The sequence below is a fragment of the Musca domestica genome, unplaced genomic scaffold, assembly GCF_030504385.1.
Source record: "Musca domestica strain aabys unplaced genomic scaffold, Musca_domestica.polishedcontigs.V.1.1 3, whole genome shotgun sequence".
NCBI lineage: Eukaryota > Metazoa > Arthropoda > Insecta > Diptera > Muscidae > Musca > Musca domestica.
In genome coordinates, this window is record NW_026712299.1 from 9,811,996 (window position 1) to 9,834,561 (window position 22,566).

The 22,566-nt window shown below is 37.2% G+C and overlaps 1 protein-coding gene across 2 annotated transcripts in view; it reads right to left on the reverse strand.

Moving 5' to 3' along the window:
* LOC101900777 (protein borderless) overlaps window positions 1-22,566 on the reverse strand; it is a 97,908-nt gene that overhangs the window by 22,298 nt on the left and 53,044 nt on the right. For both annotated transcript variants that reach the window (XM_005178222.4, XM_005178220.4), the window contains exons 3-7: window positions 16,789-17,011; window positions 16,088-16,372; window positions 9,682-9,830; window positions 9,041-9,301; window positions 271-499 (exon numbers count right to left, since the gene is read on the reverse strand). In XM_005178222.4, coding sequence (XP_005178279.1) covers window positions 271-499; window positions 9,041-9,301; window positions 9,682-9,830; window positions 16,088-16,372; window positions 16,789-17,011 — 1,147 coding nt within the window. The remainder of the gene's footprint in view (window positions 1-270; window positions 500-9,040; window positions 9,302-9,681; window positions 9,831-16,087; window positions 16,373-16,788; window positions 17,012-22,566) is intronic.

Here is a 22,566-nt window from a genome sequence, read left to right on the forward strand (position 1 = left end):
TCTGCATTCTTTTCATGAAGTGAAGGTGGTGCGGCTGATGGTGGTCATCAAGCCCTTAAATTATGCATATTTTATACATTTTGTGAAGTTGCACACACACAGGCACACATTTACAACTACACACATACATATCAGTTGTTATTCAAATAATAATGTTATGCAATATTAGCCTTGTTGATTTTTTTTAGAGAGAGAGAGAGACAAATTAATGCTATTTCGGCTGGAAGGTTGTTAATGCAAAGGATTTATTTTGAGTGTGGAACACCTTACCTGGTTGCCATCTTATGGTTATGGATGTCTCCGTGCTGTTAGCTGTCAAATTGTATGGTGGCCTAGGTGCAATGTTTTCTATCATCAACTCTGTTTCGGCGGTTATTGTGGCAGCTTCATTTGTGGCCACACATTCGTAAATGCCACGATCCTGTTCAGTTAGACCGGTTAATGTTAGATTTCCATCCTCGACAATGGCTCGATCGGCCGGTAGGGGCATGCCATCTTTCTGTAATGGAAATGTTATTATTATTATTTGAAATATTCCAATATAGATTACAAATGTTAGAATCACAATCAGAAAAAAATTAAATCCATAATTTTTTATACCCTCCACCATAGTATGGAGGGTATATTAAGTTTGTCATTCCACGAAATATACACAAAGTATATATATTTTTGATCAGTATAAATTTTATGTCGATTTTGCGATAGTCATCCGTTTTTATGTCCGTCTGTGGAAATCACTTTAGCTTCCGAACGAATTGAAGTAGGTTGATAAAATTTGACTCAAATGTGTGTTTGGTCTGCAGGACTTTTGGTATTGAAAATATATTATGTAGGTCCACGTTTAGGTATGGCCCCCATATAACCATTATTCGCAGGAATGTTTCAAGTTTCCTATATGAAGTACATAATAGGTACTACAGGGTTGTCCATATTCGACGGACCCATTTGGCAACGCCATAACTTTTGACAGAGATGTCACATCGCTTAATGACATACCGCGTTTGAAGCGTCATGAACCAATACATGCCACGCGAAATAGTTGAAATTTACATTCAACAGAAGAAGTCAATTGTGAAAACTCAACGTGCTTTTAAAACATTAAAAAATGTGAGAAGTGCGCCTTCTAAGAACACCATTCAGCGTTTATACGAAAAATTTTCGACTGGTAAGGCTCTTTCTAATCCGAAGAGGCCATTTTAAAGCTGACAAAGGTGATCGGCCGAGAATATCGCTGCCGTACGAGCCAGTGTTGAGAGGTCCCCAAGAACATCCCAAAAACGCCGTTCTCAGCAGTTGGGCATGGCTCGGTCCACTTTACAAGGGATTATTCGCATTGATTTGCATTTGTTCCCGTACAAAATTCAATTGACGCAAAGAATGTTGCCTGCGGACAAGCCTCGTCGATTGGAATGGGTCCAAATAGTCATGGGTCAGTCGAATATGGGCAACCCTGTACACTGTGTGACAGAAAAATGCCTATAAAGGTCCAGGTCTTCGTATATCCCCATATAACGGTACCTCAATATCTTCGGTATTTTCATGTTATTGCGACATTATTCACCGGAATTGTTTCAAGTTTCGTATTTTAATATTACAATGGCCCATGACAAAATTTGCCTATGCAGGTGTAGACGCCGATATAACGGAAATTCCCTATATTCGGTATTTTTAAGATTTTAAAACAATTGTTATCAGATTTTTATACCCTACACCACATCGTGGTGTTGTCTTTGTGCATTTGCTTGTAAAATGGAGATAGAAACGAGATAGACCCATAGTTACTTTTGAGAATCCTCGTAGAATCACTTTCTGAGTCGATTTATGCAAGTCAGTCTCTTTGCCTGTCCATCCGTCTGTCTTTCAATGTATTTTTGTGAAGAATATGCAGGTCTCATTTAGAGAGATGAAGATGAGATGAAATTTTGCAAACAATATTTCTTCGGCCCAAGGACGCACCCTATTGAAATTGGTGAGAATCGGATCAGGTTTAGATATAGCTCCCATATATATTCAACCGATTTCGGGTTAATTGTGCACCAAATGTTCAATTTCGGTCCAAATGAGTTTAGGAGCTAGTGCTTCAAATTTGGTTCAGATATAGCTATAGCTCCCATATATATATGTTTCATCCGATTTGCGGTTATACTTCCAATATATATTTTCAACCGATTTCGGGTTAATTGTGCACCAAATGGCCAATATTATTCCAAATGACTTGAATTTTGGCACATCCGACCGAATTCAGTCTGGAAGTAAGTACATCAAATTTAGAGAAAATCGGTTCTGATACAGATACAGCTCCCATATACATATACGTTTAAAGCAAATGCAAAGACAATTTTTTTTTTGTCTATTTGAACGACTTAATATCTTTGAACATCTTCAAAAACAATAGGCTTCTGTCTGACCCTAACTCCAACTCCGTGCAATTTCGTGAAGATTATAACTTAACATGGATAGACGGACAAACATACCTAGAATGACTTCTCTCGGCCAGAAAGGAATATTTCGAGGGGTTAGGTGTTAGGGTATACAAAATCGACAATTTAGAGGCCTAATATTCCTTGAAAAATATTGCACAGGATCCACGTTTCAGAGCTCTGATAGTCTTCGGAATATTATTTATAAAAATTCCCATATTAAGGGTTCTGATAGTCCTTTAAAAATGTTTTTAAAAGTCTACGTTTCTTACCTCTAATAGGTTTAGAAAAAAGTCTTCCTAAAAATCCATAACTAAAAGCCCTGAATATCCTTTAACAAATATTTTTGAAATTGCACATTTCCAAGCTTTTATAGTTTTTAAAAAAATATTTTAAAAAAATCCAAGTTTGAGAGGTCGAATGATCCCTAAAAAACGACATTCCAGAGCACTAATAGTCCTTGCAATAATACTCACATAAAATCAGATTTCAGAGCTCTGATAGTATATGAAAAAAATATTCTTAAAAATCCTCTTTGCTATATTAGTCCTAGAAGAAATATTTTTGAAAATCCACGTTTCAAAGTTCTAATAGTTCTATTCTTAACAGTCCACTCTTTCTAGCTCACATTGTTCACAAAAATCAGGTTTCAAAGCTCGACTGTCCTTGAAAAAAATATTCCTAAAAATCCAAGTTTCACAACTCTGATAGATAAGAGGCTTGATATTCCTTGAAAAATATATTCTTAAATAGTCAAAGTTTCAGAAAAAAATATTTCTAAAAATTATCAAAGAAATATTTAGAATATTTCCTTTCAGACCTCTGATGGTTCCAGAAAAGAATATTAATAAAACTCCTCGTTGATAGATCTGATAGTACCTCTAAAAATACTTTTAAAAATCCACATTAAAAGCTCTGTTGGTCCTTGAAAAATTTGCATTAATTCCACATTTTAGAAAATATGTCAGATAGCCCCTGCAGAGATTTTCTTACATAACCCTTTTTGAGCTGTGCAGCCTATAAATAATATTCCATTCATTACCAGAGAGTCTTTAAAAAATCCTTTCTTAAAAACCCCCGTTTCATCCATTGTTGAAATAAATTGTCACATTTCCACTGAGAGTTGACATTTGAAAATCAAGGGTTTTAACATGCCAGGGTTCGGAAACTCCCGCCACATATTCCACTCAAATTTTTTTGCAAGTCTCGAATAATAAGTACGCTATGGTTCAAATAAATTTCTTATATTGCCTACGTTTCCATGCGAGTAGTATTTGCTATGAAGAAATAATTCTCGTTCACTTTACGGTGTCTGACGATTAAGTTGTTCAGCTTCTATCATGGTCCTATATAGCCACAATAAGACCCAGCACGAATAATCCCCATAACTCAAGGCTAGTTGGTCCTTAGATGAACTCACTCGGTATAAGGAATTTTTGCAAGCGAAAGCTTAAAATGGATATTTTTATGCTCTTCCTTAAAAAATCAAGTTTTTATTTTTTCCTCCACCAGGAATATATTGAGTTTGTATTTCATTTTGTCTAGCTTCCGACCAAAATGAATTAAAAAGAAGTAAAAAAGCGGTAAGTTCGGCCGGGTCGAACTTTGAACATCCTACACCATTTGAAACGAATTTGGCAATTTTCAAAAAAAAAAAAAAAAAAAAAAATCCGTTAAAAATTTTATGAAAACCTTAAAGCTACCTAATGTAACCGATATATTAGGGTCTATATGACGACATGGACCTGCATAGCCAAATTTTATCATAAGGCAATATTCAACTGCGAAACTTGAAAAAAAATCGGTCAATAATGTAGCTAAAGTCATATAAATTATATAGGGGCCATACGAAGAACCGGACCTGCACAGACCATTTTCTGTTTCAGGCTGTAGTACCCATTACGAACTTCAAATGAAAATTTTGAAATAATTCTGGTAAAAAAAAGCGCTAAAATCATCAAAAAAAAAAAAAAACGAATATCGGGAGATACCATTATATGGGTGCAATATGAAGACTTGGACCTGCACAGACAATTTTCTTTCTTAGGCTGTAGTATCCATTACGAACTTCAAATACCAAATTTGAAACATTTCCGGTGAATAAGGTCGCTTAAATCACCAAAATACCGAATATCGGTACCGTAATATGGGGGCTATACGAAGACGTAGACCTGCACAGACAATTTTCTATCTTAGGCTGTATTATTCATTGCGAACTTCAAATACCAAATTTGAAACTATTCCGGTGAATAATGTCGCTTAAATCACTAAAATACCGAAAATAGGGATGTGCCGTTATATGGGGGCTATACGAAGACGTAGACCTGCACAGACAATTTTCTGTCTTAGGCTGTATTATCCATTGCGAACTTCAAATTCCAAATGTGAAACTATTCCGGTGAATAATGTCGCTGAAATAACCAAAATACCGAAAATAGGGAGGTGCCGTTATATGGGGGCTATACCAAAACTTAGACCTACATGGCCCATTTTCAATACCAAAAGTCCTGCAGAGTAAAATTTTATCAACCTACTTAATTTTTTCCACAGATTGAGAGACGGATAGACGAACAGATGGACGGATATCGCTAAATCGACATAGAATTCTATGCTGATCAAGAATATATACTTTGTCGCGTCTAAATTGTATATTTCGAGGTGTTACAAACGGAATGACAAACTTAATATACCCTCCATACTATGGTGAAGGGTAGAAAAATGGAATTAACATGAGCCGTTTTGGTATACCCTCATGTGTTTAGAATTTGGAGTTCGTAATGGGTACCACTTCCCATGGCAAAAAATTGCCTATGAGGGTTTTCATCTTTGTAAGAGGTTTCCCAACTACAACTACATTTTTTAATGACTGATGCAGCAATTGTTAAAATATCAAAATTATGTTCTAATTGGGACACCCTTTATATGTCTCTCTCAAAGGTCTTCTACAGATGGAAGATCTCTCAAGGGTCCTCTTAAGATAGAATACCTCTCAAGGTCTTCTTAAGACCATCTCAAGGAGGTTCTATAGATAGGATAATTTTAGAGGCACATTTTTTATGATGGGAAGTATTGAAAGTTCGGCTGTCTATTTATTTAATTTCAAATAATAGCTTCAGCTTACCTAATTATGTATATACGAACCCTTCAATATTTTTTTTGCATTAAAATCTGCAAAGAGTTATACTATCACATGATTTCACAACTTCCAGCTGCAGTTCAATACATGACACATAATAACACTCCTCGTCGTTATCGTCATTGACCAAAACCCCATTATGGTTTATTACTTCGATTAAAATTCTACCCTCAGAAGATGACCTCCTCTCTGGCAGATCCTTAGTTATGGTTCTTACGGAATATTAACAAAATGTTAACAAAGATTTCTGATGTCATCTGATAAACCATCCAATTATGGCTAGTTTATGCATTGATTTTAATGAGCTTTTGAAAAGTATCTTCGTCCTTCTCTTTCTCTACCCATTGTTTCCTCTTTTGGGCTTTTCCCATCCTTTCTCAGATTCATCGGATTAACATTGCATGTATGATGGAACATCAAAATTTAGTTAATTCCAAGTATTGTAAGGAATCCTGAGAGCATGTCATGCATTTGAAAAATTACTCCGGTAGGAGTTAACGCTTTAAAAAAGGGGCCCAAAAATGAATGGAACATGAAAAATGCCCCTTCTCTCTCCCGCTCTCGGGGGACAAATGTGCAATATAAATGATATACATACAAGCATACATGTGTGAATTTATGTGTGTGTGGCCATACATGTGAGGAACATGAATAACAAAGTATTGGTTTATGACTCAATGGACACTGGGCCACATGACCGATATAAAGTTGCACTTATCTCAAAAATATTGTTGCCTTCGTTCGTTGAATGCGTCTGCATTAATATTCTGGCAAACACACCTGCCAATTTTCGGAGCCCTATTATTGTAGCCACTTATGGCGTGTGTGTGTGAGTGAGTGTATGTGTGCGTGTGTATCATCTTCTTTAGTAGAAGTAAAATTTTACGTTTGAAAATACATAAAATCAACACACTGCGTATGGAGCGGAATCAACAAAAGTACAATAATCTCGAATGAGAAAATATGTACACATGTGTGAGTGTATGTACATGTGTATGGAGGAAATATGCGGGCACACACACACTCTCGGAAAGGAATTAAATATTAAATAAAATGACAATCTTGTATGAGTAAATGTGGTTGATTTTGCCAATCGCTAAGAAAAAATCTGTAAGGAAAAGACAAAAGTCAGGCAGGATTGACTCTGAGAATCAATGCACACTTAGACCTCTCAAGGGTTTTCTATAGCTAGAAGAACTCCCGATTCTAAAAAAAAACCTCTAAAGGGTCTGCTATATAAAGAAGACTTCTAAAGGGTGTTCTATAGATAGAAGACCTTTTCAGGGTCATAGATAGATAGATAGATAGATCTCTCACAAGTCTCAAGGGACGTCAATGCATTGAAGACCTCTCAAGGGTTTTTTTTTTTTTGTCCTATAGTTCTCCTATAGATAGAAGACCTTTCAGGAGCCTTCTATGACTAGATGACCTCTCAGGGGTTTTCTATGGATAGAAGACCTCCCAAGGTTCTTCCATAGCAAGAATACCTCGCAAGGGTATTCTATTGCTAGAAGACTTCTCAAGGGTCTTCTATAGATAAAGTACCTCTCAAGGGTCTTCTACCTCTCAAGAGTCTTCTATAGTCAGAAGACTTTCCAAGGGTCCTTTATAGTTAATAGTTTTTATATAGAGGACAAGGGTCTTTTATAGCTATAAGACCTTTGAAGGGTATTTCATAGCTAGAAGACCTCTGAAGGGGCTTATATAGTTAGAAAATCTCTCAAGGTTCTAGTATATCTAGATTCCCTCTCAAGGATCGTATATAGCTTGAGGACCTCTCAAGGGTCTTCAATAGCTAGAAGACCCCTCAGGGTCTTCTAAAGCTAGAAGGCCTCTCAAGGGTCTTCTAAAGCTAGAAGGCCTCTCAAGGGTCTTCTAAAGCTAGAAGGCCCCTCAAGGCTCTTCTATAGATTGACCTTTCAAGGGTCCTCTATAGCTAGAAGACCTCTCCAGGGTATTTTATATCTAGAAGACTTCTCAATTGTCTACTAAAGCCAGAAGACATCTCAATGTCTTCTATAGTTAGAAGATCTCTTAAGGATCTTCCATAGCTAGAAGACCCCTCAAGGGTCTTCTAAAGCTAGAATACATCTCCAGGGCCTTCAATAACTATAAGACCTCTCAAGGGTCTTCTAAAGCTCAACGATCTCTCAAGTCACTTCTAAAGCTATAGGACCTCTCAAGGGCCTTCTGTAGGTGGAAGAAGGGTCCTCTATAGCCAGAAGACCTCTCCAGGGAATTTTATATCAAGAAGACCTCTCAATGGTCTACTAAAGCCAGAAGACATCTCAATGTCTTCTATAGTTAGAAGTTCTCTTAAAGGTCTTCCATATCTAGAAGACCTCTTAAGGGTCTTCCATAGCTAGAAGACCTCTTAAGGGTCTTCCATAGCTAGAAGACCTCTCAAGGGTCGTCTATAGCTAAAATTCCTCTCCAGGGCCTTCAATAACTATAAGACCTCTCAAGGGTCTTCTAAAGCTCAACGATCTCTCAAGTGTCTTCTATAGCTATAGGACCTCTCAAGGGCCTTCTGTAAGTGGAAGAAGGGTCGTCTATAGCTAGAAGACCTCTCAAGGGTATTTTATAGCCAGAAGACCTCTCAATGGTCTTCTATATCTAGATGACCACTCAATGGTCTCCTCTCAAGGGCCTTCTGTAGGTGGAAGAAGGGTCCTCTATAGCTAGAAGACCTCTCAAAGGTCGTCTATAGCTAGAAGACCTCTCAAGGGTCGTCTATAGTTAGAAGACCTCTCAATGGTCTTCTAAATCTAGAAGACCTTTCAATGGTCTTCTAAAGCTAAACGATCTATCAATTGTCTTCTATAGCTATAAGACATCTCAAGTATCTTCTCTATATCGCAGACCTCTCAAGGGGCTTTTATACATAGAAGACATCTGAAGGATTTTGCATAACTGTAGGTTTTCTCAAGTGTCTTCTATAGCAAGATGACCTCTCAAGGGCCTTCTATACATAGAAGACATCTCAAGCATCTTCTATAGCTGGAGGATCTCTCAAGGGTCTTCAATATTTAGGAGACCTCTCCGGGGTCTTCTATAGCTAGAGGACATCTCAAGGGCCTTCTTAACTAGAAGACCCCTCAAGGGTTTTCCTTATAAAGAATACCTCCCAAGGGTCTTCTATAGGTAGAAGACCTCTTACGGATCTTCCATACTTAAAAACCTCTTACTGGTCTTCTATAGATAGAAGACCCCTCAAGGGTTTTCCATACATTGAAGACTTTTTACAGGTCTTCCATTGGTAGAAGAACTCTTAAGAAAGAACCCTCTCCGAACTCCTCTATTTTCATTTTCCACTTCTTTTTCCGTGAGAAATAGCCCATATCATTATTTCATACTCACACATACACACAAATGTATGTGTTTTCATGCACAAACATGATAAACCCCTCAAAAATCATATATATTTTTACACATGGACACACTGCGGCCCACTCCGAACAATTGTTATTCCGACGGTACTCACCCGCTTCCATTCAATTGATGGATGATTACTGCCATCTCGATCGATCGCCTGACATGTCATGTGGACCGATTCGCCTAATTTTTGTATGTAAATTGCTTTCGGTGTTATTGTGAATATTGGTGGTCGCAAAACAATTACATTAATGACAGGAGATGGACCGTCCGTGCCCAGATCGTTGTATGGCGTGCACGTATAACTGCCAGCATGTGATTCATCTACTTTGGAAAAGAACAAACTGCCGTTCATTTTATAGAAGACTCCCTGAAAGCAAACGACAATAACAACAACAAGTACAACAATGGCATCAATAATATCCACAACAAAACATTAAAACCATGGCCCATAGCAGCACAATCATCATCATCATCATCCTGCTCCGGCTCATCATCAGCTCTGTCGACTCATCATGAGGCAACAACATATAACCTCAAAACAATGTATGGACCAAATAGAAAAAAAAAAAAACAACAACAAACGAACGAGATGAAGGAAATGACATCCTTCAGCTCGTCCACAAAGGAGTCGTAATTGTCCGTATGAACATTTGGAGGTGCTTGTATATGCTGGTTAGGAGCGGTGACAGAGTTATGATTATGCTACGCATGATGGGCGAAACGCTTCATGGCAACGGGCTCGCTTACAGGTACATTATACGAATCGAAGAGTAGGCCATCTTTTTCCCATCTCAGATTTTTTAGCGGTGGATTAGCGCGAAAATGACAATCAAGTACAGCCGGTTGACCATACGGCAAATAAACCTCAGGTGGTGCATAAATCACTTTAGCCTTATCTGGAAAGAAAAAAACAGAACAACAAAAACAGCAGCAGCATATCATGCCACAGATGAGTAGAGGCATCATCAGCAAAACCTCATCACATGCGGTGATGTATAGATGTGTGTGTGGCAGAAACATTCATTTGCAAATGGGCGTTAGGTGGAATTTTGGAAAGTAAAGGATAGAAGAAATTGAATGGAGTATTCCCCCCTGAAATGGTACCAAATTTAGTGCATTTTAGTACTTTTGGTACACGTATTGTTCGAATTTTGGAAAAACCCTTTAGTTTATATATCCCTCACAACATTAAAGACTCTTACTCTAAATTTCAGATTTCCAGTAGTATTTCTTCTCCAAATACCCAAGTACATAATATTTAGTACTTTTCGTACTACTTGGTAGGTATTTTTAAATCTCCGCCTAGTATCAACCAAATCGCGAAAAGGTGATCCTAATGCCAAATTTTAGACTTACAACTCAATGCCTTAACCAACAACAAAAAATTATCCACTTAGTACTTATTTCCAAAATCACCTCCTTCAATCTTAACCCTACACAGTAACAGTGATTCTAATGCCAAATTTCAGATTTCTAGCAGCATCCCTTCGCGCAATACCAACCTTTTATGCAATTTTGTACTTTTCGTGCACATACAGGGTGAGATAAAAAAACTGAAACAAATTCATACTCCATAATTTGTACATTTTTTCAAAAATTTTATTGAATGTCAGAAATAGCATCAAATTTTAGAATAATTTTAGATTTGTTCGAATTGGTCACCTTTGGCACGAATTATGGAAAAACGGCCAATGAAACTGTCACACGCTGCCCGAAAGTTGCTCTGCGGTATTCTGGACCATTCCCGGCGAAACGCTTGCTTGAGGTGACCGACACTTTGGTATTTTTTAGTGCCATCCTTGCTTTCCAAAATACTCCAGACACAATAGTCCAAGGGATTTGTATCCGGAGATTTTGGTGGCCATTGTGCGCTGGAAATGAAGCGAGGAATCTCATTTTGTAACCAATTTAATTTTCGCTCTAATATTTGGCATTTATTCTAATGCCACGGTCGATTACCATCGGCTGTTATGGCGGCCCATACCATCGCCATGGCTGGCACTTGTGTTCGGTGGCCAACCGAAGGTGCACATTTTCAGCAGACCTATTTGACAAGTAAACACGATAATTTGGTTTGTTTACAAACTGCTGGACAATGAATGTTTTCTCATCGGAGAAAACCAAATTCGGCAGTCCATCACTTGCGGCCAAGCGAAGCAACTCTTTAGATCTGTTGAGTCTATTTTCTTTCTGTTGCGGTGTAAGTTCTTGCACTTTTTGAATTCCAGTGGCTTTACCCCGAGCTCATTTTTCAATATTTGTCGAATGGAATATTGCGATATGTTCAACTCACGAGCCATTTTTCGGCCACTGCGACGCGGGTTTCGATCAAGTCGCTTCTTTACTTTTCGAACTATTTCTGCTGATGTTGCTGTTTTCTTCCGTTCACTTTCTTGACGTCGGGCTACGCTACCAGTATCTCGGTAACGAGCGATTGTACGAGACACAAAAGATTTATTAACATTTAAATGTTAGAGAGATCCTACTATAGCTACATGCGGTTTTCCAGCCAAATATAAAGAAATCACACTACGACGCTTGAATTCCATCACGAATAACTTTTTTTCTGGAAAATTCTCACCAAAATGCTTTTGTACGCTTATAAACAATATAATGACCTGTAACTGGAATAATAATAATCTGTCGGACGAGTGGCTTAGAAATGACAGAAGTCTGAAGTTGGTTCCAGATTTTTCATCTCACCCTGTAAGTACAAATTTCGAAAACTACCTCCATATCCCAATCCTACACTCCGACAGTAATCTTATTTCCGAATTTCAGAATACCATTTTAATAGGTTCTCCCAAATCCAATCTGTACCAAATTTAGTACATATGTATAAGTTCAGATTTCCAAAACTACCTACTAATCTTAATTCCAAATTTCAGAATTCCATCCCCATCGGTTCACACAAATCCAAATTGTACCAAATTAAGTACATATAAGTAATCATTTACCAAACTACATCCATACCCCAATCTTACACTTCGACAATAATTCTATTTCCTAATTTCAGGATATCAGCTTTATTGGTTTAGGACCAATTGTACACACAAAAAAATTTTTTTAACTACCTATATCATACAATCCACTAGAAATCTTTTTTCCAGATTGCAGGATTCCAACTGTATCGGTTCTCCCTAAATTTATATTGTATCAAATTTAGTACTACTTAGTACATATAACTGCAAATTTCTTTAACTACCTACGTCATACAATACAATCGAAATCTTATTTCCAAATTTCCCACTCTATCGGTTCTCCCAGAATTTAAATTGTACCGAATTCAGTACCTTTTAGTACACATTAGTACGAATTTTAAAAATTACCAACATACCGCAATTCTACAATGCAATAGCAATCTTATTTCCAAATTTCAGCATTCCAGCTATATCGATTCACCCAAATCGAAATTGTACCAAGTTTAGTACTTAGTGTTTAGTACTAGTACCATACCCCAATCTCACACTCAACCAGAAATGTTAATTTCAAGTTTCAGGATTCCAGCTCCATCCTCCAAATTCGAATTTTTGCAAATTTAATAACATTCAAAACTACCTCCTTATATCGACCCTACTCCTCAACCTTGATTCTTATTCCAGTTTTTAGCTTTAGCCGTTTACATGATACGGCATGGTACCAAATGTAGTACATTTTAGTACTTTTCGCACACTTATAGTGCGAATTTCCAAAAAACCTTTTCCAAAATAAGAGCTTTAGGTGGTTCGACATATACAAAGGGTGCCATATTTAGTACCTTTTGTGCCGTTCTAGTATGAATTCCCAACATCTTGCGTTATTCGACACCTTTGGACCAAGAGTGATCCTCACCCAATCTTTCAAGATTCTAGCTTCAGTCGTGGGTCAAAAAAGTTTTTCTGGTACAGTTCCACTGTTTAGCTAGATTCCCTTACTCATTATATTTCACTTTACCCAATAAAAATCTGCTGGCATATTGAGGGTCCTGTAGCTATAGTTCTTGTGGCTTACTATAGTTCCCCTGTGGTAAATGGCTTAGTAAGGGTCTTCTGGTGTGCTTCACCTTTACTGGTTTAAATCGGCTTCGAATGGTTAAATAATGTTCCTGACTTTATTGCCTTCTTGACTTTATTTCATCTAGTCTACTATTGTTCTTTGAGAACCCTGGGTCAGAAAAGATTGTCGGTTTCATTGCAGTTCCTTTGAATCTCTAAATTTGCTGTAGTTTACTATAGTTCATCTAGTTACCCATGGTCCAAATTAGTTCGAAAATTTGGGAGAGTCTTAAGGTCGTGCCGGTTCGTTCTGAGGCTCACCATAATAATGCTGGATCAGACTATAGTTCTTCTGATTTAATTTAGTTTCTCTGGCGAATTTTTAGTTCACTTGACTCAAAATAATTTTTATGCGCACTCCTATTCACTTGACTCCTCCTTTTTTGTAATTTGCCAGGTTCAGTACCTGCTGGTTCATTATGTTTCTCCTGCTTCACATTAGTTCAATGTGCTTACAATGTATACATAGTCTTACTTCATTTTACTTTTTATCATCTGACTCATAATATGTCTCTGGCACTATTTATCCCTTAGTTTACTAGTTTCCATAGGTTCATATTAGGTCACCAGGCTTATTACATAGCCCTGGGTTTACTACAGTTCCACTGTTTCACCATATTTTCTATGGCTCACTATATTTCCTATGTCTTCTCTAGTTTACTATAGTTCACCTGGTTCACATTAGTTTGCCTCACTCCTAAAAGTTTTCCAGAATGACCCATTCGAGTCGTCCTGGTTTATTCTCAGGTTCACCATAGTATTTCTGGATAAAACACAAGTTCCTCTGTTTCACCATAGTTCCTCTGGCGTACCTTAGTTCCCCTTGCTCAAATTAAGTTCAATTAAATTTTTCTCGCTTGCTGTAGTTCCTCTGCTTCCTGACAAATTTCAATTTATATAATTGCCTATTGTCCCTAAGGTTCACTTTAATACCTTGGTTAGAATAGTTTGCCTGGTTCAATATGGTTACTTTGGTTTACAATATTTCCTATAGCTTTTTTTGTTAACTATATTTCCCCTGGTTAACATTTGTTCACATGACTAACAATAATCTCCCAGTCTTATTATTCTTCTACTGACTCATTATAGTCGTCCTGGTTTATTCTCATGTTTATCATAGTATTCCTGGGTCAAGCTTTAGTTCCTCTGGTTCATTAGTGTTCATTAGTGTTCCTCTGATGTACTTTAGTTCCCATTATTCAAATTAGTTCACTTGACTCACAATTATTTTCATGGCACACCTGACTCACAATAGTTTCTCAGACTCAGTATTCTTCCCCTGACTCATTAAAGTCGTTCTGGTTTATTCTCAGTTTCACCATAGTTTCCTTGGATCAGACTCTAGTTCCTCTGGTGTTTCTTAGTTCCTCTTGTTCAAATTAGTTCTCTTGATTCACAATAATTTCCAAGACACACTCCTGTTTGCCAGATTCATTACATTCCCCCTGGTTTACTACTAATATGGCCCATAAAATTCTTCTGGCTAGTTTATATTTCCCTTAGCGCAATATAGCTCAACTGGCTCATTTTAGTTCCCCTGGTTCACATTTGGATCACTATATTCCTAATGGTTTAGTTTAGCTTCCAGAGTTCACTGTGATTTTCCTTTAGTTCATCTAGTCAGCTATTGTTTTCTAGTGCCCTTGTAGCAAAATAGTTCCTCTAGCTAACAATAGTTCACCAGGTTCACATTGGTTCATTAGACTCACAAAATTCTCCAGGGTTCACTTATATTCCCATAATCACTGGGTTACCATAGCTCAACTGGTTCACTTAAATTTCCCTCATGCACAGCAGTTCACTTGGATTACTTTTGTTTCCTTTGCTAGAATTGTTGGCATGGTTTATTATATGGTTTCCTAGGCTCATTGTGGTTTCTCTGATCTTCTCAAGATCACCTGGCTCACTTTTGTTCCTCTCGTTCACACTTTGTTCAGTATAATCCCAATGGTTTAATTTTGTTTTGTAGGGCTCCCTATGATTTTCCTTTAGTTGATCTGGTCAACTGTTGTGCCTCACGTTCACTCTAGTGTTTCTGGGTCAGAATAGTTGATATTGTTCAATATAGGTTCTCATTCCAAATAGTTCCTCTAGTTTACAATAGTTTGCCTGCTGCACATTGACTCACAAACGTATCGAAGGTTTACTATTTTCCCCATATTCATGGCAGTCCTCCTGATTCACAAAAATGTCACTGTTTCACTATAGTTCAAATGGTTCACTTAAATTTCTCTCACTCACATGAGTTCTATAGGGTTACTTTTGTTCCATAAGCTGGAATTGTTGGAGTTGCACAATTCAAATTATTTCCCCTGACTCAAAGTAGTTTCCTAGGCTCATTGTAGTTTTCCAGTTCTTCATAAGTTCCCTTGGTTCATTATAGTTCTCCTTGCTCACTATAATTAATTATATCATTTTCTAATTCACTATAGTGTACGGGTTCAATATAGATTATAAGAGCTATTATGTATCTCACTTTAGTTCTCGGAGCTCGCACGATTCCTCTGGCTTATTACATTTCATTTAACTCACAGTAGTTCCAATGTTCATTTTTAGTTCCCCTAGTTCATTGTAGTTCCTTTTCACTATATTTGGCTCAAAATAGTTCTTCTGGAAAACCTAGCCTCATTGTAGTTTTCCTGATCCTCTTGAGTTCATTGGATCTTTATAGTTCTCCATTCTCAATGTAATTCCTCAAGTGTTTTCCTAGTTCACTTTAGTGAACTGGGTTCAATAGAGACTACATGAGCTACTATGTGATTTAAGTTATTTAATCTATCTCATTATCGTTTTCCGGACTCGCACGAGTTTTCTGGCTCTTTAAAATTCATCTGATTCACAATAGTTTCACTTTCCCACTTTAGTTCCCCCAGTCCAATGTGGTTCATTTTCACCGTATTGGCTCCAAATAGTGAACAGGGTTCAATGAGGTTTGCATGAGCTCCTATGTGGTTTTCATAACGCAGTTTCAGCTCAGTCCCTTATGTTTTTTTAAGATTTTCTCTATTTCATTGCCTAAGTTCCTTCTCCTTTCCTCCTCACACCTCTATAAAAATCACGCCCATTTCAGACGAATGAATCATGCCTCCAACACCAAACTACATCTTCTATGTACTTACATTGTATGTTAAGATAGGCTTTCGCCGTTTGTATCTCATCCTCACTGCTGCGTACCGAACATTCATATTCGCCATTATCACTCATCATTGTCGGATCAATGCTCAGGCTACCCTGGGGACTTAGGCGGGAGCGGCGCATAAGGTCAGGTATCTCTTGCAAGATAACGCCATCTTTGTACCATGAAGTCTCCGATGAGTTGGGATATTTCATGACACAATGGAAGAACGCTGTTTGTCCTTCCATAATTGTTTGATTCACTGGGGGTATTTTTATTAGGGAACCACCTGGACGTTGGTTGGTATCGGTGCGATTGGCAGAAGGGCGGTCAAATCATTGGTCATTCATTGTGTACGGGGCAAACATGCGAAGAAAACAAAGTTCATTAGGACACTTATTGTTGTAGGATGGTCTATGGCGACAATTGCACTCCTACACATACTCTTATATGCAGACTCACACTCGCAGTCATGGAAACATAAGAAGTGACATAATACAGATTCTGCCGATTGTAATGAACTCATGTGACAAGAATTGTAGCTTATGGCGTTTATTAGAAACAGGCAATCGATAAAGAGGATTTTCCTGGAGGATTGGATATGAGAGATTTAATACCATGTTCTTTTTCTTTCTTATATTTCCATGACATTTTTCCAGGCGTGTGCTTTTTGCAAATATATAAATGCGTTCGAAATTCGTATACCTTGCACTGACAGGTGATACCAGGTTCCATTGTTCCGTATACTCGGCGTACGATTGGGAAATACAATTTGGCAGTGATACCAACCCTGATCCGATTCCCGAATGGATGTCAAATTTGCACTGGCCTTGCCGTATTCCTCATTATTGGTTATCAGATGCAATCGTCCACTGTAGAGGTCATTCGATGAGGTTTCTCCTTCGAACCATGTAAAGATTCGTTTATCCTGGAACAAATGAAGGAAATTTTTAAGGTTAATGGAAGAATTTGAAAGAAGGGATAAAAATAGAGGACATGTGTATTGGCGTTTTAAAAAATTTACATCGTTACATAACCTAGATAAAGGGGGAAACCTATCAGTCTCCAAAAAAATATCGATATAGGTTCCCGATTCGGTACAGGTCCTATATAAATATACTTTTAATTACCATTTATTGAGAGAGTCTTTGGCCTTATTCAAAAATGACCAGAAAATGGTCAGATAATTTTTCGATGTCAACTTTCAAGACGCCGGTACATTTGTTTGTTCTTTTCATACCCTCCACCATAGTATGGAGGGTATATTAAGTTTGTCATTCCGTTTGTAACAACTCGAAATATACATTTTAGATCCCACAAAGTATACACATTCTTGATCAGTATAAAATTCTATGTCGATTTAGCGAGGTCCGTCTGTCTGTCCGTCTATCCGTCTGTGGACATCACTCTTGCATCTGAACGAAATGAAGTAGGTTGATAAAATTTTACTTAAATATATATTATGTCTGCAGGACTTTTGGTATTGCAAATGGGCCATGTAGGTCCACGTTTTGGTAAAGCCCCCATATAATGGTACCTCCCGATATTCGGTATGATGATGATGATTTTAGCGACATTATTCACCGAAATGGTTTCAAATTTGGTATTTGAAGTTCGTAATGGATACTTCAGCCTATGACAGAAAATTGTCTGTGGTCCATGCCTCCGTATTGCCCCCATATAGTACCACCTTCCGATATTCGATGTTTTCACGAGTTTTATCGACATTATTCAACGGAATTATTTAAAATTTGGTATTTGGAGTTCGTAATGGTTACTACAGCCTATGACAGAAAATTGCCTGTGAAGGTTTACGTCTTCGTATAGCCCCCATATAATAGTACCTCCCTATTTTCGGTATTTTGGTGATTTAAGCGACATTATTAAGCGGAGATGTTTTAAATTTGGTATTTGAAGTTCGCAATGGATTCTACAGCCTACGACAGAAAACGGTCCGTGCAGGTTCACGTCTTCGTACAGCCCCCATATTGTACCACCTCCCGATATTCCATGTTTTTATGATTTTATCGGCATTATTCACCGGAATTGTTTCAAATTTGGTATTTGAAGTTCGCAATGGTTACTACAGCCTAAGACAGAAAATTGTCTGTGCAGGTTCACGCCTTCGCAAAGCCCCCATATAACTGTACCTCCCGATATTCGGTTCTTTGTTGATTTTAGCGACATTATTTACCGGAATTGTTTTAAATTTGGTATTTGAAGTTCGTAATAGATACTACAACCTATGGCAGAAAATTGTCTGTGCAAGTTTACTACTTCGTATTGCCCCCATATAACGGTACCTCCCGATATTCGGTATTTTAATGATTTTAGCGACATTATTTACCGGAATTGTTTCAAATTTGGTATTTGAAGTTTGATATGAATACTACAGCCTAAGACAGAAAATTGTTTGTGCAGGTCCACGTCTTCGTATAGCCCCCATATAACGATACCCTTCAATATTCGGTATTTTGAGGATTTTAGAGAGATTATTCACCGAAATTGTTTCAAATTTGTTATTCGAAGTTCGTAATGGATACTACAGCCTAAGACAGAAAATTGTCTGGGCAGATCCACGTTTTCGTATAGCCCTTTTATAATGGTCTCTCCCGATATTCGGTATTTTGAGGATTTTAAGGACATTATTCACCAGAATTGTTGCAAATTTGGTATTTGATGTTCGTAAGGGATGCTACAGCCTATGACAGAAAATTGTCTGTGCAGGTCCACGTCTTCGTATAGCCCCATATAATGGTACCTCCCTATTTTCGGTATTTTGATGATTTTAGCGACATTATTTACCGAAATTGTTTCAAATTTGGTATTTGAAATTCGTAATGTATACTACAGGCTATGCCAAAAAATTATCTGTGCAGATCCACGTTTTATAACCCCCATGGTACCTCCCTATATTCGGTATTTCGATGATTTTAGCTACATTATTCACCGATTTTTGTCAAGTTTCGCATTTATAGTGGCTCATGACAAAAGTTGCCATTGCAGGTCCGCGTCGTCGTATAGACCCTAATATAACGGCGACATTCGGTATTTTTAAGATTTTATCAGAATTTTTAATGGATTTTTTTTTTTTGAAAATTGCCAAATTCCAAATTTCATTCAAAATTCAGACCTTACAGCTTTTTTACTTGTTTTTTTTTTTTTTTTTTTGCTTCATCATATCACCATCGTACCACCGATATTTTAAAAATACCCTACCAGTTATATTGCTTTCCCCTTTTTTACTATCCCGCAATTATAATAAAATATCCACCATGCACTTAAAATGTGTTACTTACTTTGGACTCTAGTTAAGAATTTTTTCAATCATTGCCATTATGATTTATGTCTCGGTAAATGCACTTATCCTTCGCTGCGAAAAGTATCGCTTAAGTGTTTTTTTTTTGCTCGCCCAAAATCATAATATCAACTATCTCATAAAACTGCAACATGTGACAGACACCCTGATGGCGCAAATTTCGTGGTTACCTTGTGTCATTCATCACCACAGGTATGTTGCAGCATCATGTGTGGGCTGTGGGTTCCCTATGCCCCCCTTACCACCGTCGGCCACCCCATGTGGCAGCAATAAAAAACACATTTATCAACATAATAAAACAAATTACACGAACATAACTTGATTTATCCGGTAATTTTTATGTTGCCATTTTGTGGGGATAGATAGGTAGGTGGTAGGTTTTTAGTACTTCCCTAGGTGGATTGAGTGTGAGTGTGTTTTGTTGTTTTGCAAATTATAATTTAATTTTATTTACAAAGTATTTGAAAAACAAAAAAAAAAAACGTCATAGTTGCATAGACAGTCGGAAAACTAATTCTCTGAATATGCGGATACTGAACGCTGACCATGACTAGGTTCAATTTTGCACATAATTTGTTGCTGCTGTTATTTAAGATTTGACCGTGAATTCTGTTTTGGACAATAATTTATTTGATAGATATATATTTCACACCCACCCGTTATGGCGGATGGGTTGATTGCTTTGGTTCACAGCCACACATAGGCACTGACCAGTACTGGATTCGTATAATTTTATGTTATCTTTTAATTAGATAGATTGCTTATTTTTTCTTTGTACCGAACGGGGGAAGGCTGCTTCTTGTGAAATTCCACATCGAGAGATGTGAGGTCATAAGAATATAATTTATTTGGGTCATCTTATGTGGCACACACACACGCACACGGTTATAAAGGTTATGTAGTGGGAGGTTAATTATAAAATACCTTATAATTACGTAGTTGTGTAGTTTTTTATACCCTCCACCAAAAAAGTATGGAGGGTATATTAAGTTCGTCATTCCGTTTGTAACTCATCGAAATAATCATTTTAGACCCAACAAAGTATATATATTCTTGATCAGCGTAAAATTCTAAGACGATTTAGCCCTGTCCGTCCGTCTGTCCGTCTGTTGTAATCACGCTACAGTCTAAACGAATTAAGATAGAAAGCTAAAATTTTGCACAGATCGCTCTTTTGTCTGCAGGCAGGTCAAGTTCGAAGATGGGCTATATCGGTCCACGATATCGTATAGCCCCCATATAACGGAACCCCCGATATCCGGTATTTTGATGATTTTATCCACATTTTTCAATGGAATTGTCTGAAAATCCACACAAGGAGTTCCTTGTGGGTACTTTATACCTCGGCAGAGAATTATCTATATAAGTCCACGATATAACGGTACCGCCGATATTCGGTATTTTGATGTTTTTAGCCACATTTTCCAATCGTATTGTCTGAAAATCCACACACGGAGTTCTTTGTGAGCATTTTACCCCTGAAACGGAATTGTCTATATAGTTCCACAATATCGTATATCCCCCATATAACGGTACTCCCCTATATTCGGTATTTCGATGATTTTAGCCACTTTTTCCAATGGAATTATCTGAAAATCCACACAAGGAGTTCCTTGTGAGTACTTTACACGCAGACATATATTTGTCTTTATAGGCCCACAATATCGTATATCCCCCCATATATCGGCACCTTCCGATATTAGGTATTTTAAAGATTTTAACAGAATTTTTAATTGATTTTATTTTTTTGAAAATTTTCTAATTTGTTCCAAATGGTGGAGGGTATTCAAAGTTCGGCCCGGCCGAACTTACTGCTTTTTTACTTGTTTTTACTCTTTCTGCTTTTTTTTTTTTTTTTTTTTTTTTTTTGAGAAGGAAAGGACAGTTTGGAGAAAATAATTAAATGAATACGAAACAAGTAAGCAAAGGCTAAAGTCGAGCGGGGCCGACCGTTGAATACCCTACAACACGATAATAAACGATACAGTTTATATAGGCGACATACTCTAATTTTCTAATTTTCAAATAATAGCAACTTAAACTAATTTGCTCATTTCCAATTTATTGGTAGATGTTGCACGTAAATGGTCTTCCTAGATCTGGAACCAATATTTCCCAAAGACCTATAATCTCTCAGAAGTGGCAAAAGATTAACATTTATTACTGGTTTTTGACTGAAACGCATCTATATGAGATACAGACATTTGACTATATTCTTCATCGAAATCAGCGTTAACGAAATAGTCAGAAGTACATCTTTCCTGTATTTGTGAATTCTCCAAAAAGTCACTGGAATGGACATTTTCGTATTTTGTCTACAAAAGTTGGCAAACTATTTCACACATTGAATTTTTTTGGATGGTCATCCAAAACTGCTTGGCTTTTGCAATGTCCGGTAACCCCCATTCAAAAGTGCATGAGGATCGGGCGATAATTACGACCTGCTGACAATTTTGTCGTTTTTTGGTCCATTTCAACCCCAAAATATATGGCGATCATCTCCAAAAAGAGTAGGCTTCTATTCTGACCCTCATCTTATCCCCATGCAAAATTTCGTAAGGATCGGGCCATAAATGCGATCTGTATATGATATCCTGATATCCTAACTACTTAGTTTTGTTAGCTGTAGAAATATTACCAAATGTTTAATTCAAAATGAAAATATGCCAAAAATATAACAAAATTGAAAAAATATGAGAAAATTTTACAAAATCAATATTTTCATCTTTAGAGAGATATTTTTATGCGATTTTTTGACGTTTTTTCTTTCCTGCCAAGAGGCCATTCTGAATTAATGAGAACTGTCGAAATCAGTTCAGCCGTTCTCGACATACAAGAGATCTTTCAAGCATATCTTCTTTGATAAACATATATATCGCACATATTTTGCTATATATCCGATTTGTTGGATGTTAACATCATTGTAAAGGTCAGAAGTAACCTTGTCATGGCTTTGTGATTTCGCAGGGATTTAAAATATTCACGATTCAATAATAATTTTGAATTTTTTCAACACAAAAGTTATGGTCTATTTTACCCGCTAAATATTATCCGATGACCACCCAAATTGGTAGGCTTCTTCCCCGCCCTAAACTCTAGCTACATGCGAAATTCCGCGTCGATTGATCTATAATTGCGACCTGTATAGCTACTGCAAAATCCGA